Source organism: Nesoenas mayeri, assembly GCF_963082525.1.
Source record: "Nesoenas mayeri genome assembly, chromosome: 1".
Classification (NCBI taxonomy): domain Eukaryota; kingdom Metazoa; phylum Chordata; class Aves; order Columbiformes; family Columbidae; genus Nesoenas; species Nesoenas mayeri.
Genome location: NC_137541.1, coordinates 192,079,083 through 192,094,842, shown reverse-complemented (window position 1 = coordinate 192,094,842; position 15,760 = coordinate 192,079,083). Strand labels below are relative to the sequence as shown.

Here is a 15,760-nt window from a genome sequence, read left to right as displayed (position 1 = left end):
TGCGGTGCCTGCTCTCTGCCTTTAGACAGCTCCAGCGCTCATGTGAGCATTGGGCAGGCTGCTTCCACTCGCCCATGTGGCAGAAAGCTTACCAAACAGAAAACTGCAAATACCACTTCTGCTCTCTGAATAAGCTCATCCCCATCTGAAAACAAGTGCCCGGGCTCTAGCACGAAGGGACAGGAGGTGTAGGGGTGAAGATGGAGTTCTTTCAGCAGCACACCATGGACTTAAAACAAGCTTCTGTGCAAAACTTCACTGTTAGTTTTCAGTTCTTTTTATTAACAACCTTGTAAAACATTAAATGTATGAAACCCATCTGATTTTGAGAAAAAGCTGAAGTGGTTATCATTGCATCACTGTTAGCTCAGAATGTTTTTAGAGATGATATACAAGATTTTGCTCTTTATTTTAGGTTTATCTGAGAGTACAGGGTCAGTGATCAGACTGTGTGTACTAATCAATTTGACAAAAGTTTTGACCTAAAATGTGCTTTCTGGGAAGCTGAGTGCTTATAATGCAATTTCTCAGCCTTTGTATCAAGTTGTCGGTACTAATTTTTTTCCTGTACCATTTATTTTCTGCTGATGTGTATCCTCTTTGCTATTGGGCTGTTAACCTCTGTCCTTGCAGAACTGTTTTATACCACCCTAAACAGATACACCTGTCTGGCTTTACGTTTAAAGGTATGCAGTGCTAAGCACGGGATTTTGTACATTTAAATGTTTTATAATGGAAACTTTTTTCAGTCTCTGCCAGTTGGACTGTGACTGTAAGCCTGAGTAAAAGTCATATTTTGGTGCATTGCTTGCTTATCAAGGCTGTGTATTTTGGATCTCCAGGCCAGCAGAGCTCCACAGGGTGGTTATTGGGAAGACAAACGCCATCACTCTGAATGCCCACCCTTCTTCTTCCTTTTACATGCAGCTTTTATTGCTGAGTGTGACTTCATATGGTGTGGAATATCCCTCTGGTCAGTTGGCGTCAGCTGTCCCAGGTGTGTCCTCTCCTAGCTGCTTGTGCACCCCCAGCCCACTCAGTGGTGCAGTGGTGTGAGGAGCAGAAAAGACCTTCACACTGTGTAAGCACCGCTCAGCAGTGACTGAAACATCCTTGTGTTATCAACAGTGTTTTCAGCACAAATCATAAGCAGAGCCCCATAGGAGCTACTATGAAGAAGGTTAACTCCAGCCCAGGCAAAACCAGTACTGTGCTGTAGTAAGTGCACTTCTAGAATACCCTGATCTTGTCAGGGTGTGGTGGTCTGTGGGCATGAAAGGGTTTGTTACATCTCTGTGCGTAAGCTCAAAGCACATGGATAAGTTTGTGGAGTCTGTGTGAAAGCTGTTGAAATTCAGTGTGTAGAAAGAGTTTATTCTTGATTTGGGTGGTATTCATACAAATAATTTGCAGGCTAGATCAAGATTTGGAGATTCACATACTGCTATTTATACTATTAAGTACAAATGTAATTCTAAAGGATTGTTCTTTCTCACAAAACAAATTAACCTTTGGGTTCCTTCTTTAGCATGTTTACATGTAACATCATCTTTACGTGGCTTTAGTTTTACACAAGCCATAGAATGACTTCCCTTTTTAAAGAGAATTGCCATTGCCCGTGTTGTAAACACTAGAACAAACTCCAAATATTGAATAGATTACTGTTCCACAAAAAGGTGAAATTCAAAGTTGTGTCCTCACAATAGTATAAGTTATATTAAAAAGGTGAAAAGTTTTAAATCTCTCTATGGTAAAACACAAAGCTATTCTTAAATTGTGACCAGTTAATTTTGAATTTGAGTTCTTTTTTAACAGTAATGTAAATTATGACCACTGGTTTTAAGGTTTATTCTGCTGTTTTTATTACTCAGTTGAATTTGAACTGATCTAGTGATCTGAATAAAGGATATATTGTAATGTTGTGCCAATACATTTCTATGAAACAAATATGTGAGATGAAATAACAGTAGAATATTTATGGGTTTTTTACTGCTTGTTATGTAATAAGCCAGGTTTTTCTTCTTATGTAGGATATTTTCTCCCACTTGCTGAACATATTTATGCTTAAAGTATCCTTCTAAATAAAGGGTAGAAATACCGGGCATTTAAATACTTAAAGCTTTGCAACGTGCTCACATTCAGCGGGCATCTGTTCCTTTTTTTTTTTATAGATAGACTAAATGTTTGCGATGGTGCTGTTGTGCTTCCAAATTCAGTAGAACTTTAAAAAAAATGTTTGGAAACAGCATTATAATAATAGCTTAATTCTCTTAAAGATGGCATTTTTTGTTTTAGTTTATTCAAGCTGTAAGAAGAAGACTATATAGTTATGCTCTTTTACAGTGATTTTGTAGGTCTATTTATTTGTTCTTGTCATTCAAGTCCACGGAAACTGATGTTGTAGCTAGCTACATATTCTTTTTCAGGTTTATACCTTTCATGTTAGTGTTGTCCCTCTGAGGAAAAGACATTTTTACACAAGGTTGTGTAGTTTGCGTATGACTATATATAATCACAGCTATTTCCAGCAGCTGTGTATGAAGCGAGTTTTCTTATTGTTACTGCTCTCACACCTGCCTGTTACTAGCAGGGAGTATAACTGTTGAAGATGCCAGCCTGCTTAAGTGCAGGGAAGTATTGGTATACTAGTGTAAAAATAAGTGCAGATTAACCAGTTTTTCGAAGCCTGCTGGTGGGTGGGGGATCTGCTGAAGTTACTTAACATCCAGTTCTCAGGCAGCAGAGATAGGACAGGTTTTCCCAACACAACCTCTCTGTTGGAAGGATAAATTTAATTGAATTATGCTTTGAGTCTCACTGTACCTTGAAAATGCAAGCTGCTAAGTGGCCAGCGCTGTTGCTTAATTAGCTGTGGAAGATGTTTATAAGCATCTTTCTGTTTCATTTTGGGTTGTTGTGAGTGTGTATGTGTGGCGTGTGTTTGTTTTTTTTCAGTTATTTTTTTGCTTCTCCTGTCTTTACTTTTGAAGGAGGAAATTTCCCATATCCAAAACTACACAAAAGCCCTTTGGCATGTGTTATGATATAAACAGACTACGGAGTAAATATTTTTGGAAGTTGTGTAAAAATAATCTTGTTCACTCTGTTTGGTGTCTCCTTTGACTTCATAACACTTTTGCAAATTCTTATCACTTCATTTAAAAACTATTCCCCCAGTTCCTCTGGCTCCCGTGGAACTGCAGTAAGTTGTATGAAGAAAATCTCACTTGGCTCAAAGGTAGAGCTAGGATTTTCCAACTTCTGTTAATGGAAAAGCTGGTACTAATGGTGTGATGGGTAACCATGGCGTGTTACCAGCCTCACCGTAGAACGGATGCTAGAAAGGGTTAGGAATTGTTTTATTTTGCGTATCAGCTGTGCCTGCACAATTCAGAGAGTTTAAGTCTTGGAAGTCTTCGGGCTTTTTTTCAGGTTCTGGAGGGGAGCGTAGTGTGGTGCTAAAAAATGTGCTTTATCCCTAAATTGTAATTTATTTTCCTCCTTTTTAGCATGCTTATATTTCTTGTACGCTGCTTGGGCAGGTTGAGGACCAGGTGGCAGAGGCCACTTGCTCTCGGTTCCTGCAAGTAGAGTGGTTGATTCACCACAGCCCTGGGCTGCTATGGGAGCAGAGAAAGGTTGGGTTGGATCTCAGGATCTGTCTTTTAGCTACCTTTGGATGTGAGCAGATTGATTTTCAGAGACTTCTTATTTTATCTATTGTTTCAAGTAAACCAAATGGTATGTTCTTAAGCTCAGCTGTTGAATTTCAGTATTAAAGCAACGATTGTAAAAGTTAAAATGCACAACCAAAAGTGTGTTTTTCCAGTTTCGTTCTAGGAAACAGCTTAAGTATTTTTTCTAAAATTTTCCAGATAATGTCTGCCATCTGGTATGGAAAATTTCAATCCAGACTTAATTTGGCAAAAATTTGATCAATTAAAAATAGTTGTGCAGTCTTAAGTGTTCGGCAGGCTACAGTGTAGACAGCGCTACCAGAAATGCTTGTAATAATACTAGTTCTGTGGTAGCACTTCTCATTGTGCAGAGTTCTCCTTCAAACACTTGGAATTCTAAGCAGATAGGCAACAGGGTGATGAGAATAACCTTTAGTCTGACCTATTTAGCTCTATATTCTGTCCATGGTAATGCTTGTAATGGTAGCAGTTGTGTGGTAGGACTTCTCATGAAAAAAGCATCTCTTCAAGCACCTTGAAAACTAAGTAGGTGAGCACATAGGGCAATGAAAATGACCTCTGGTCCAATCCATTTTGCTTTATATTTGTGTCCAGTAGCATCCATGAGCTGTTGCTAGCTAATGCAGATAGAGGGTAAAATGATTTTTAGCTGAGAAAATTTCCATGTATGTTTTTCTATCAGCAGCACAAGAAATCTCTGTGCTGGAAAGCAGATTGGGGTTATGTTCAGTACCTGCTCATGGAGTGGTCCGTAAGTCCCCTGTCCACTATAAATTTGTGTAATTTGATTCGAAATCCATTTATACTATAGATCCCTATAATATTATGTCATAATGAGTTGCACAGTTTAATTATGTGCTTAATGCTGTAATAGTTTCTTGGTTTTGGGCTTCACGTACCTTGTTTTCCTCTAAGGTGAGACAGAGGAGATTGTTGTTCCCTATTCCCACCTTGTTTTTTCCATGTATGAATCTGTGCTCAGCACTGGCTCTTTGTCTTCCAGACAAGGAGGTTTTAGGTTCTTATAATGCAGAAGCTTTTTAATCCCTTCTGTTGCTGTCCTAACTACTCTTTTTTTTCCCCTGTTTGTATCAGATCATGTATCTCTTCCCCTCTTTTCTCTTGCTGAATCCACATATTTGCCTTCTTACTGAAATCTGCTCTCGCCCACTTGCTGTTTCATTCTTCCTCCTCATTAACTGTGTTCAGATTTTGTCCATTAATCTCCCACTTTTCCTCTCTTCTCTGTTTTGAAAGGTTATTGCTAACAGTGGGTTGTCTTTGAACCCCATGAAAAATCTCTTGGACAGGGCCTAATAATTTGAGGGATTAAATAGGTAATGATGAATAGGAGAAATTGTGTGTTTCAGGTAGGAATACAGCAATTTGAAGCCTTGCAAATACTCAGTGAGAGATGGAGGAGCCAAGTGCATATGCTTTAAATGCTTAACTCCAGTTCTATTTTATCTGCCTTCAGGATGTTTGAGTTGCATTTTTTTCAGGGTGGCTCTTCACAGCTGTGAAAGCTGGATTCATTAAAAATGAATACAGATTCTTATGTAACCTGGGGGTTTGGGGCTGTGTGAGTGCTCGAAATATTGCTGGCAATACTATTAAGTGCTGTGTCTCCCAGGAGTACGGTGGGTGCCAGGCCACAGGTGGGAAGGACAAGTTCTCTATCTCTTAGTCTGAGCAATTTGAGGCTGAGGATGGACAAGAGTTCAGTGTCTTCTTTGCTGCAGTGTATCTCTTTAATTCGATTTTGGTAGCTGGGGCTACTAATGAGATTGCATTTTAAATAAATTACTGTAAGGTTGTTTAAAGTACAGGGTGATGGTGTTGGTGGTTTTGAGTGTTATACATGTTTAAAGTTGAACAAACTTTTCTCTGGGTTCTTCAGGATGCACAGATACCTTGTGGGTTTTTTTCAGTTAATCTTGGTAATCTTTGTTAGTTCGGTAGGATCAAAATTTTAGGGTACTTTTTGTCACCTGGAGGAAAGAAAATATGTTGCTATCGTGTTGGTTTTGCCAATTCATTAAAATATGGGGAAGATTTAGTGTGTCCCAGAGTAATATATTTATGGGAGATGTAGCCCTGGCTGGACTTACTTATAGTATGTACTAAATCTTTGCTTTGTTTCCTTCTTAATAAAAGAGGAAGGAATGCATTGCATTTAAAAAAGGTTTTCTTTTTAAAATCTCTGTTTATGTAGTAAGAAAAAATGTATATCTCAGCTTTATCAAGATGATGTGGTTAGCTTATGGCTTAGCTGGGTATCCAGACATTAAACTAGTAAAGAATCAAAAGCAAATAAGATGGAGAATTTGTATGAATGAGAAACTGTCCTCTGAATGGTGGTGAAGAGCTCACTTTGAATTCATGGTGCAATTTTTTTAAAAAAACTTCTTTTCTTCTTTCACAGGAAAGATGATAAAGATTATGCTTTAAAGCAAATAGAAGGTACTGGAATTTCTATGTCTGCATGCAGAGAAATAGCAGTAAGTAACATTAGTTCTTTCTACTAGCAAAAAGACTTATTAAAAGTATTGATTTGAGTGTATGCTGGTTTTTGTTTACTGAATCGTGTTATTCAACTTTGGGTGCTGTATTTTAATTGTAGAGGTATAAAATAAGTACAAATGACATGGAAGATTTTTGTGTACCTGTTATGTTTGTTGTCCAAAAGTGGCAGTGTTTTTAAGTCACAGTTTATTGCCTGCCTCAGGATAGATTAACTTGAAATGCAGCAGTTTAAAAACATGATTAGAGTCAGTGGCTTAAGTTACATATCTGATCTGACTTTTTCATTAGTGCTTCAGTTATTTTCCAGAAGAGATTAATTCTTATTGACTCATAATGATTACAACATGTTGGTTTCTGCATAAGTGAAAACTTGAAACTAAACCGGCATTGTTGTTGCCTTGGAGGCTGTAATACACCTGTGAATATTATTCAGACATTTTCTTACATTATTCAGGTTTATATTTGTGTATTCTATGTTGTTAGAAACCGGTGAATAATGTGGTGTAGTTACGGTTGGCGACAAACTTGAAAAGAAAGCCTGGTAGAACCAGTATTCTGAAGTTTAACTGTCATATGTTCTTATGTTATACTGCTGCTTAAGTTGATTTTTCTTGAAATGTTTCAACTGAGATTACTAATTGAAAGGAAATGCACATACCTTATGTGTGTTGGGGGGAAGCAAATAGTTTATTTTCAGTCCATATTTCTCAGGAGCGTAAATCTACTCCTACCCTAATTTCATTTTTATTGATCGAAGTGAGTATCAGACTTTCCTGTTTTGTTAAATTCCAGTTGGCTTTGGGATTTTGAACATGTTAGTCCTTGAACTCAGTGAAAAAATGAAGTGCAAAGAATATTCTTCAGGAGAAGCTCTTCTGTCTGCTGATGAAAGTTGAGCCTCCTACTGTTGTAGACATCCACACTGAACTAAGGGAGTTGAAGACAGGGTCTTAAATTTTGCTTTTGTCAACAATTTTGACAGAAATTTTCCAAATACGGTGACTCTTTTAAGCTGAATGCTTTTGAGAAGTGTCCGCTACCATTTCAGCGGGATTTGAGAGAATTTTTTGTTTCTCTTTTTGCAATGTTTTACCTAAAGAGTTTTGAAGAGTTTGTTCAGCTTGCATTTGGCAGGAGCACCTTGGCTGGTGTTAGGGAGGCGCCTCTGCTCTGGACAGGACCCTGACTCAATTTCTGTCTGTTGAAGGAGAATCACTAACGTGGCTGGCAGCCGGGAAGGATTTGGCCTCATTGCGTGGCTTGAGAAGCGTTGTGTGGTCGTTCCTCTCGGCAGCAGGAGGAGCAAGAACCAGGGAGGTTTTCTTCTTGCTCGGAGCTGCTCCAGCGTGTGCCCTTGGAGAGGACAGCAGTACAATGTGGGACCCATGGGGGAGAGGGTTGGTGGGGGACGGAGGGGAACGTACTGAAGGCACCAAAGATGCCAAGAAAGTAGGTGTCGAGCAGAGCAGGGAGTGGAGCCCAAAAGCAGCTGTAGAAAGGGTAGAAAGAGTAACATCAAACAGCGTTTCGTGAGCTATTGATGACTTTACTTCCAGTTATGCTTCCAGGCTTGCAACTGCTGATACTGTGGTTGAATTTTCCTGCAGTGGAATTAATAATTCACTGTGGACTTCTAGGGTTTAAATATTTTTCCTCGCTATTCTTTTGATCTTGATTTTTGGAGTTAACAGGATATTTTTTGGGGTCAAAATGTGTTGTTATTTATTTTTTAAAAAAATTATGCTAAATGGAAGTTCCTCCTCTGTTCTATCAATTAATATTATAAAAGGAAAACAAGGAACCTCGTATGCAGGTGGATCAGATTGAGGGTAATAACCATACTGTTTATATTGGCCATGTGAATGTGGAATGTATATATGAAAATGCTACTGAGTTAATCAGCACTGTTGTATCCTAAAATGTCAGCTGTACATCTAATGAATAATTTGTTGTCATATTTAAAAGTCAAGGCTGGATGCCAGACTTTGTAACACTGTGTTCTGGACTACCACAATTAATGCATTTTACAAGCACAGTGTTATTAAGAGGAACTAGGATGACTTGGTTTGCATATGAGCTGTATCCATTACAAGCTTCAGCTCTCCAGAGAAGCTGAATATTATTTTCTGTGATACTGGGAAAAGCGCAGTTTAGTATAAATTGCAGTGAAACTCTCTTGTTTTCACAGCTCTACAATGGCTTTTGTTTTTGACAGCTAGCTTCAGTTTGGGACTATTGAGTAAGATATGTGTTTAAAAATGCCCATAGCCTACTCTTCTAAGACATCTATTTGATGTGGACACCTGAGCTGAAGAACGATGTCAGATCTTCAGAAAAATAAAATAATTACTAAAATAACATCAATTACAGCAACAGGATTGAGTTAGATCAGAGACAGTTGACTCAGTTATTGGGAGCTCATCCTATATATATACACATATATATATGTATACGAAAGACTTTCTGCATTTCAGTACTTGCTGCAGCGTGAAAACTTAGACCTAATGTTCAAGAACTTAGCTAGTCTCTTACTCTGAAACAGGAGGGATTTTTTCAATGATTTTATGTAAACCATTTGCTTAACTGGTAGAATTAACAGTTATTGTGGTAATTACACTATTTGAATATCTTTAATACCAAGACATTTGTAGTATTTTATTCTTCCTTATCTTTCTTCCATTCATCTGCCATGGTGAGCATTTGTGAATCCTGCTTCTTCCAGACCCTTAACTGAATTTTGGCTGCACATAACTGCAGATGTCTGTACTGCAGAGATGGGTCTCCGGGTATCTCTCTTTTGTGATCTGCACTTTCACTCCTGAGGATTTCAGCAGACACTACAAACTGCACACTCATCATACCGAGAGGTGGATTTGTATTAGATGGGAGAGCAGGGGGATGGAACAGTGATATGATTTGTATAAAATATAGAAAACATACAAGCCCAAACACTCAATTCCCTGCCCTCTGATTTAATCACAAGGAAGAAAGTCATAAAAGCCTGTCTGCCTGCAATAGTGTGGCAAGTGCCGTTTCGCAGCTCACGAAACAGGATAATTCTTTGAGGCTGGAGGAAGCTGAAGTAGTTCATCGGACTTCGATAAAGCTTCAGGTTTTTGGGTTGAGCAGTTTCTTATACAGGAGTCTCAGGTTTTAAAGGAGTCAAATTACATTCTGATGTTTTTCTTATGGAGGTTGATGACACACTGGGATAAAAAAATCATTACTAAGATATTCAGTGCATTGTGTGCCCTCCAGGTCCGTGACTGTTCTCAGTGCGGTGTATTCCAGCCTTTCATATTTGCTTTTTATTCCCTGTTGATTGGCATTATTGAATTGTTGTAGCAGGTTTGCAAGTGTTTCAGTTGCGTGTGCTTCCTTCAGCTAGTGCGAGGGTGGTTTGTGCAGGACTTCCATGTAGTTTTGCTTTTTGGTGCCTGATTTGGTTGTCAGAAAAATTCCTGAAAAGTTTGCATGTGTGTAAACCCAACATATAATATTTTTACATGATAGTATTAGTTTGCGACTCGGCTCTGGTTGGATCTACTAGATATGGTGGCAGATGCTTTCAGTGATGGAAATGCTGAATGGGACAAGGCAGAGCTGGGGTGTCAGACAATTCTGTACTCTTGTGTCTTGTCTGTCTGGTGTCCTTCAAGCACCATAGCTGGTTTTTACAAGTTAGAACAGCCTTGAGTCTGCTGAAGCTGGGACAGAAAGCTACGGAATGATAACTAGCTGGCTTTTCTGATCATTTCTGCTCTTTAGGTTTGCCTTGGAGGCATCTGGGCATTCCTAGGATTTTGTGGTTTCTTATGGTAACTAATGCAGGCTGTCATCACCAAAGGTGATGTCCTCTGTGGTGGATCTAGCAATAGCATGGCCATAGGATGAGGAAGTTCATCTTCACCGAAGGCACAATGAGCAGTTTGGTTAGTTTTCTGTGGGAACAAGCTGCGTTGAACCATGCTTTGGTCGCACTGTTGCTTAACGTGGCTCATGGGAAGTGGCAGGAACCTGCAGGCGTGGTGTGGGTGAAATGCAGACTTGTACGCTGATGTTCACGTGTCTGTGTGTTGACAAAAGGGAGTATTGATTTTTGTCTCCCAGGCAGGAGGCTCCGGGATTGGTACAGCTCTCCTTCCGTCAGGAACTTGGCCGGGTCTGCAGGGAGCAGGCACGTGGCACCCAGGCAGCGTGAGAATAAGCAGTGAGAGCTGGCTGGTGGCTGCTGTTCTTACCCAAAGGGAAAGTAGTGGTTAGTAGGTCGAGAGAGGTTCTTCTCCCCCTCTACTCTGCCCTGGTGAGACCACACCTGGAATATTGTGTCCAGTTCTGGGCCTCTCAGTTCAAGAAGGACAGGGAACTGCTGGAGAGAGTCCAGTGGATGGCAACAAAGATGATTAAGGGAGTGGAGCATCTCCCTTATGAGGAAAGGCTGAGGGAGCTGGGGCTCTTTAGCTTGGAGGAGAGGAGACTGAGGGGTGACCTCATTAATGTTTACAAATATGTGATGGGTGAGTGTCATGAGGATGGAGCCAGGCTCTTCTCAGTGACAACCAATGGTAGGACAAGGGGCAGTGCGTTCAAACTGGAACACAGGAGGTTCCACTTAAATATGAGAAGAAACTTCTTCTCAGTGAGGGTGCCAGAGCACTGGAACAGGCTGCCCAGGGGGGTTGTGGAGTCTCCTTCTCTGGAGACATTCAAAACCCGCCTGGACACATTTCTGTGTAACCTCATCTAGGTGTTCCTTCTCTGTCAGGGGGATTGGACTAGCTGATCTTTTGAGGTCCCTTCCAATCCCTGACATTCTGTGATTCTGTGAAAGCCTCTGCAGCAGTCCTGCTCACCTCCGCAATGGCTCCTTCACCCTGGCTGTCGGCGTCTGGGCTGGAAGGTGGCAGAGCTGGAGCTGCCAGCCCTGTGCCCCTGGGTGGGTGAGAAGGGAGCTGCTGTTAAGTAGTGGTCTTGGCCAGGCTGACATTGGTGGAGGAGGCTACTGTAGAGGTGAACTGGTCTTCAGACACTGAGGCCCTTTCAGAGCCTGTCTGAGCGTCACCAAGGACTCTTGAGGCAGCATGCAACAGCTGGAGGGACCCCACGAGGCAGAATCATTGAATCATAGAATGTCCTGAGTTGGAAGGGACCCACAAGGATCATCAAGTCCAACCCCACAGTTCATACCGTGTGTCTGAGGGTTTTGTCCAGTCTCCTCTTGAACACTGTCAGGCTTGGGGCTGTGACATCTCCCTGGGGAGCCTGTTCCAGTGCTCCACTACTCCCTGGATATGAAGAACCTTTTCCTAATGTCCAAGCTAAACCTCCCCTGGCACATCTTGCCAGAAGCTGAAACCAGCTGACTCCAGGATTCACCCTCTTCAGTATCTTCCCCTGGTAAGGAACAAATGACCATCCCAGTGAGCTTGCTAAAAAGATCCTGTACCAACTATGTGATCAGGAACAGTATTTGGGTGCAGGTCACTCAGGTTATGAGGGCTGTCATGTCCCTGCCACACTAACAGCGAAAGCAATTTCCTGTAAGACCAAACACAGAAATCATTTCGATGAGTACAGTCCTCATGTCAGAAGGCAAGTCATGGTTTCTTAGCAGTCCTTCCATGTAGTGAAAGGTAGCAAGGTATTGCGGAAGGCAAATGTTTGCTTTGACCCTCTTTGGCAAGTCTAATGACTCTCAAATGCATTAATTCAATATAATAAGTATGTAAAATGCAAGTTGTGACTGAGGAGTACCTTATTGAGCTGTGTCACAGGGCTACAAACAGTATTCTTGAGAGATTTTGTGTAAAGGGAGAATAGAATTATTTTTAGTTCTGCAAAAGTGGGACAAAGATACTGATTAAATGATAGAAATTGAAATCCTTAGGAATCATATTGTTTTCAGTGAACAGAAGAATTTGACCAAGTCTGACATCCAGTGTCTGTCTCATCTGGATTCTTCATCCACCTCCTTACTTTGAGAGAATGTTTAATAACACATCTTCTAATACTTTATATGAGTTTGGATATACGAGGTGCTAATAGCTATTGACTAGTATGTGTGATCACATAAGACTCATTTGTTTTGGAAACCACACAAGTTATAAATGGAAATGTGCATTTTTTTCTCTTGACGTTTTGTGTTGTCAGGCTTCTTTTTTTGCACATTTAGAACTTTTGAATGAAAACAAAAGAATAAAATAAAGCAGCAGTTACTGTCTGAAGAACTGTAGCTTCAAAAATGTATTGTCAGCTTCATAATAAATTCATAGAGTGAGCAGTATTAAAACTTTTTTCTGTTACATTGCCTTTAAGCTTTCATTGGAACACTTTTGAAAGGAAAACAGCATGTACTTTCAGCAGGTATTTTGTTCTTTTTTAGTACTGTGGAATATCTGACTCATGAAAATATAAAACTGTATTTACATTGAAACAAATATCTTTAGTCTACTGGATCTAAGTCAACTTGGGATTTAAGAATTCGTGTGATAATTTGGGTTTTGGTTTAATTAACAAGTTTAAAGTACTTGAGTAGAGCTCAGATTTTTGATAGGAAACTAAGAATAGGGATTTGAATTTTTATTTTTTAGGGGTATATGTTATGAATATGGAAATGGATGTCACCTCTGGAGTCATAATATTCTGCTCCTGCTCTTGCAGACAAGCAAAGTGCACCTTCACAAATTTAGCAAACTGCAAGTTAAACTTGTAAGGAAAAGAAAAATCTCTGAAGGCAGTTCCTGAGTCTCATTCTAGTAATGATTCTTTAAACATTATTCCTGCTTTAAGCCAAAATTAATCATGAGTAGTTCCTACGCATTTCTACTTAAGATAATACTGTCAGTTAGAATAGTTCTTCTCTCCTGCTTTCGTTTTAAAGAGAGACTGTTCCTTTCCCTGGCTCTGTTTGGCAGGCCGTAAGGGTTTGGGCTTGGCTTGCGGGTTTCCCGTTGTGCACTGGGCTCTCCCCCCAGGTGTAGGCCTGGCCTTTCTTTGCCCTGTTGTGGTTGGAATTAATCATTCCTGAATTGGCCAGAGCTGTGCATAGCATTTCAGTAGTGTCTCACTGCTGCCTTTACTCGTCTGCAGATACCAGTAGTTCCACTGGTATCTTATCTGTTGCAGGATGACTAAATCTTTGTCAGTCATCTTCTGGTCTGAAAATCACCTTTTTCTCCATCAACCACAATGTGCTTTCTGTTCCAAGATCCTATTTGCCCGTTTTCCATCTTAAGGCTGTGGCGTGACTATTAATACGTGATCTGTTTGTAGCCAGATCACTGGGTGTAACTGATGTGAGCCTTTTTGAAACATGAGAGGATGATTAGATTCTCAATTTACACCATCAAACTAGCAAGATGACACAATTTTGCGAATTCTCCCCCCCTGGCCCTTCCCCAGTGAATATTTTGCTTGGTGTTGCCTGTGGCTTTGTGTATAGCCAGCTTTCTGACTGTCCCAGGCTTTGGGAGAAACATGTTGCATAGCTCTCATAGGAAGGTGGTGAGAGCAAGGAGTAGCTCATGTCCTGAGAGAGGACATCGGAGAAACTCCTCCTGGGCCAGGTCACCTGGCCGATTGCTCTAGCAAGTGAGTCTGTGCTCGATTATAGGAGTCAGCATGGTAGTATTGCAATGCTTAGCAGGTTCCGTTCCCTGCCAACCACGGGTAGTAGCAGGTATTGAGAGCAAGGGCGGGATGACATTTGCAATGAAGCTGGAAATCCTCACTTAGGCGAAAAGTGCAGAATATTGAATGTGCTTGTTCAGTGCGGTGTCTTGGCTCCTGAAAAGGGCCTGTAGTGATGGAGAGCTGTACGGGAAATGTGGGAATATCACCGGAGTAAGGAGATCATGTTCATCGAGACTTGTGCTGAGTTCAGCTCATATTTGATGTGAAAGCTAATTATTGTTAGTGTCCCTCTGCAAGGAAAGATTTGCTTTAGTCATGCGATGCTTTGCCAGGCTGCCTTAATGCTGCTGTTGATTACTTAATAATGTCCTGTCTTACCCCACTTCGGCTTTGTTTGTGAAGCAATTTAACTATTTTATACACCATTAGGACACTTTAAGAAATGTACTGTCCCTCAGCAGCCTCGTGGCTGTGGAATGAGTATTATCTGCATTTGAAGAGGGAAACAGAGGAACCTTAGTGTGAGACCAGGACTTGCACATAGGGATGCTGTTTACAAGGGCAAGACCAGACTGGGGCAACACTCAAGTCAAACTAGATGTATCAGCATCTTCATCAGTTGCTGATTTGTATGTCTTTGAAGGTGAATTGGGTCTCCCTTCCTTTTAAGGGGCATCCAGACAAGCTAATTTAAGGCAAACCTTTCTGGCAGTGGAAATGCTCTTGAATCATTGTGCGATGTGCAGATGAAAAGGGCAGTAACCTACCGAGAGCCAAATGCATAGTTTTTGTCTGCTTTCTCTTTATGTTCTATAGAGCTGAACTAGGATGGAGAAAAGCTATTAAATATCAGAGTCACTGGGGCAAAGAGTCATCTTTATGAGCTGGCCTCGAACTAGTAGTCGTACTGTGTTTCTTGTGGTCTGCTTCGTCTCCAGTGAGCTCTGTCAGCTGCTGGACACGAGGCGAGTTATCTGGCAGGAAAGGCATGTGGCATATGGGCTGGAGAGGCCTGGTTCGTCGAGAGTGAGGTTGCTGGAAATGCTGGTCACAGCCCATGTGATGTGTTATCATCTACAGGAGCTCTTTCTGTCCTTCAGACAGTGTTTGCACTTGTTCTGCATTATTGCTGTCCTGGAGCATTTCAGCCATTCCAAGACAGTGATTCAGGGATCATCTGTCACCGCTGCAGCAATCATTTCCTTATTCTGATGGTTTTGCTGATGTATAATAGTCATCCTTTTCACTGGAGTGCCTGTGGCTGTCTAGCTTTGACCAAACACATCTTTTTTTTTTTTTTAGGCAGACTGAAAGAATATGTAGTTAATGGCTATTCAGCGTGAAAGGCAAAAACAAAAGACATCAAGAATGATAAACTGAACACAGATGCACAAACTGTAACAGCTGCTATCAGTGACAGTAACAAAGGCTAAAACTCTTGAAACCTTGGTGATGGGCCACAAAAAGAACCTCTTGGGTGTGTCCTTGAAGACAGTCAACCAGAGCTTTGTAACAGATGAGAAGGAAAGCTGTGGATCTTGCAGGAGGATGCAGGTTTTATTGGGTGTTTGAGAGAGCTGCTGGGACTCTAACATTTCTATGGAGTGTTTAGAGGAAGGGTAAAGGGCAGAAAAGGGAGTGGTCAAAGTGGACTGTGGAGGAAAAAGCATGGGAGGATGAAGAGGCAATAAGGGGCAGGTTTCACATGAGCAGAGTACTGGGCAGCTTGTCTGGCCAAGCCCTGTACGTGGTCACCACGGTCTATCCTGTGTCTGTCCCTGGCTGTTCTCTGTGCGAGTAGGCTCTGTGTCCTGCTGGGCATCTGTGACCTGCCACCACCTTCCAGCTGGGCTGGGTGGTGTCTCTTCAGTCCTCTGGCTCCCTGTTCTGTCTCGGACTTGAGA

The 15,760-nt window shown here is 41.1% G+C and overlaps 1 protein-coding gene across 7 annotated transcripts in view; it reads left to right on the top strand.

Annotated features, from left to right (window-relative positions):
- Window positions 1–15,760, top strand: part of CDK8 (cyclin dependent kinase 8) — an 80,541-nt gene that overhangs the window by 17,140 nt on the left and 47,641 nt on the right. For 6 of the 7 annotated variants that reach the window (XM_080358658.1, XM_080358657.1, XM_080358659.1 and 3 more), the window contains exon 2: window positions 6,124–6,199. In XM_080358658.1, coding sequence (XP_080214784.1) covers window positions 6,124–6,199 — 76 coding nt within the window. The remainder of the gene's footprint in view (window positions 1–6,123; window positions 6,200–15,760) is intronic. The other variant, XM_080358660.1, reaches the window with a different exon arrangement.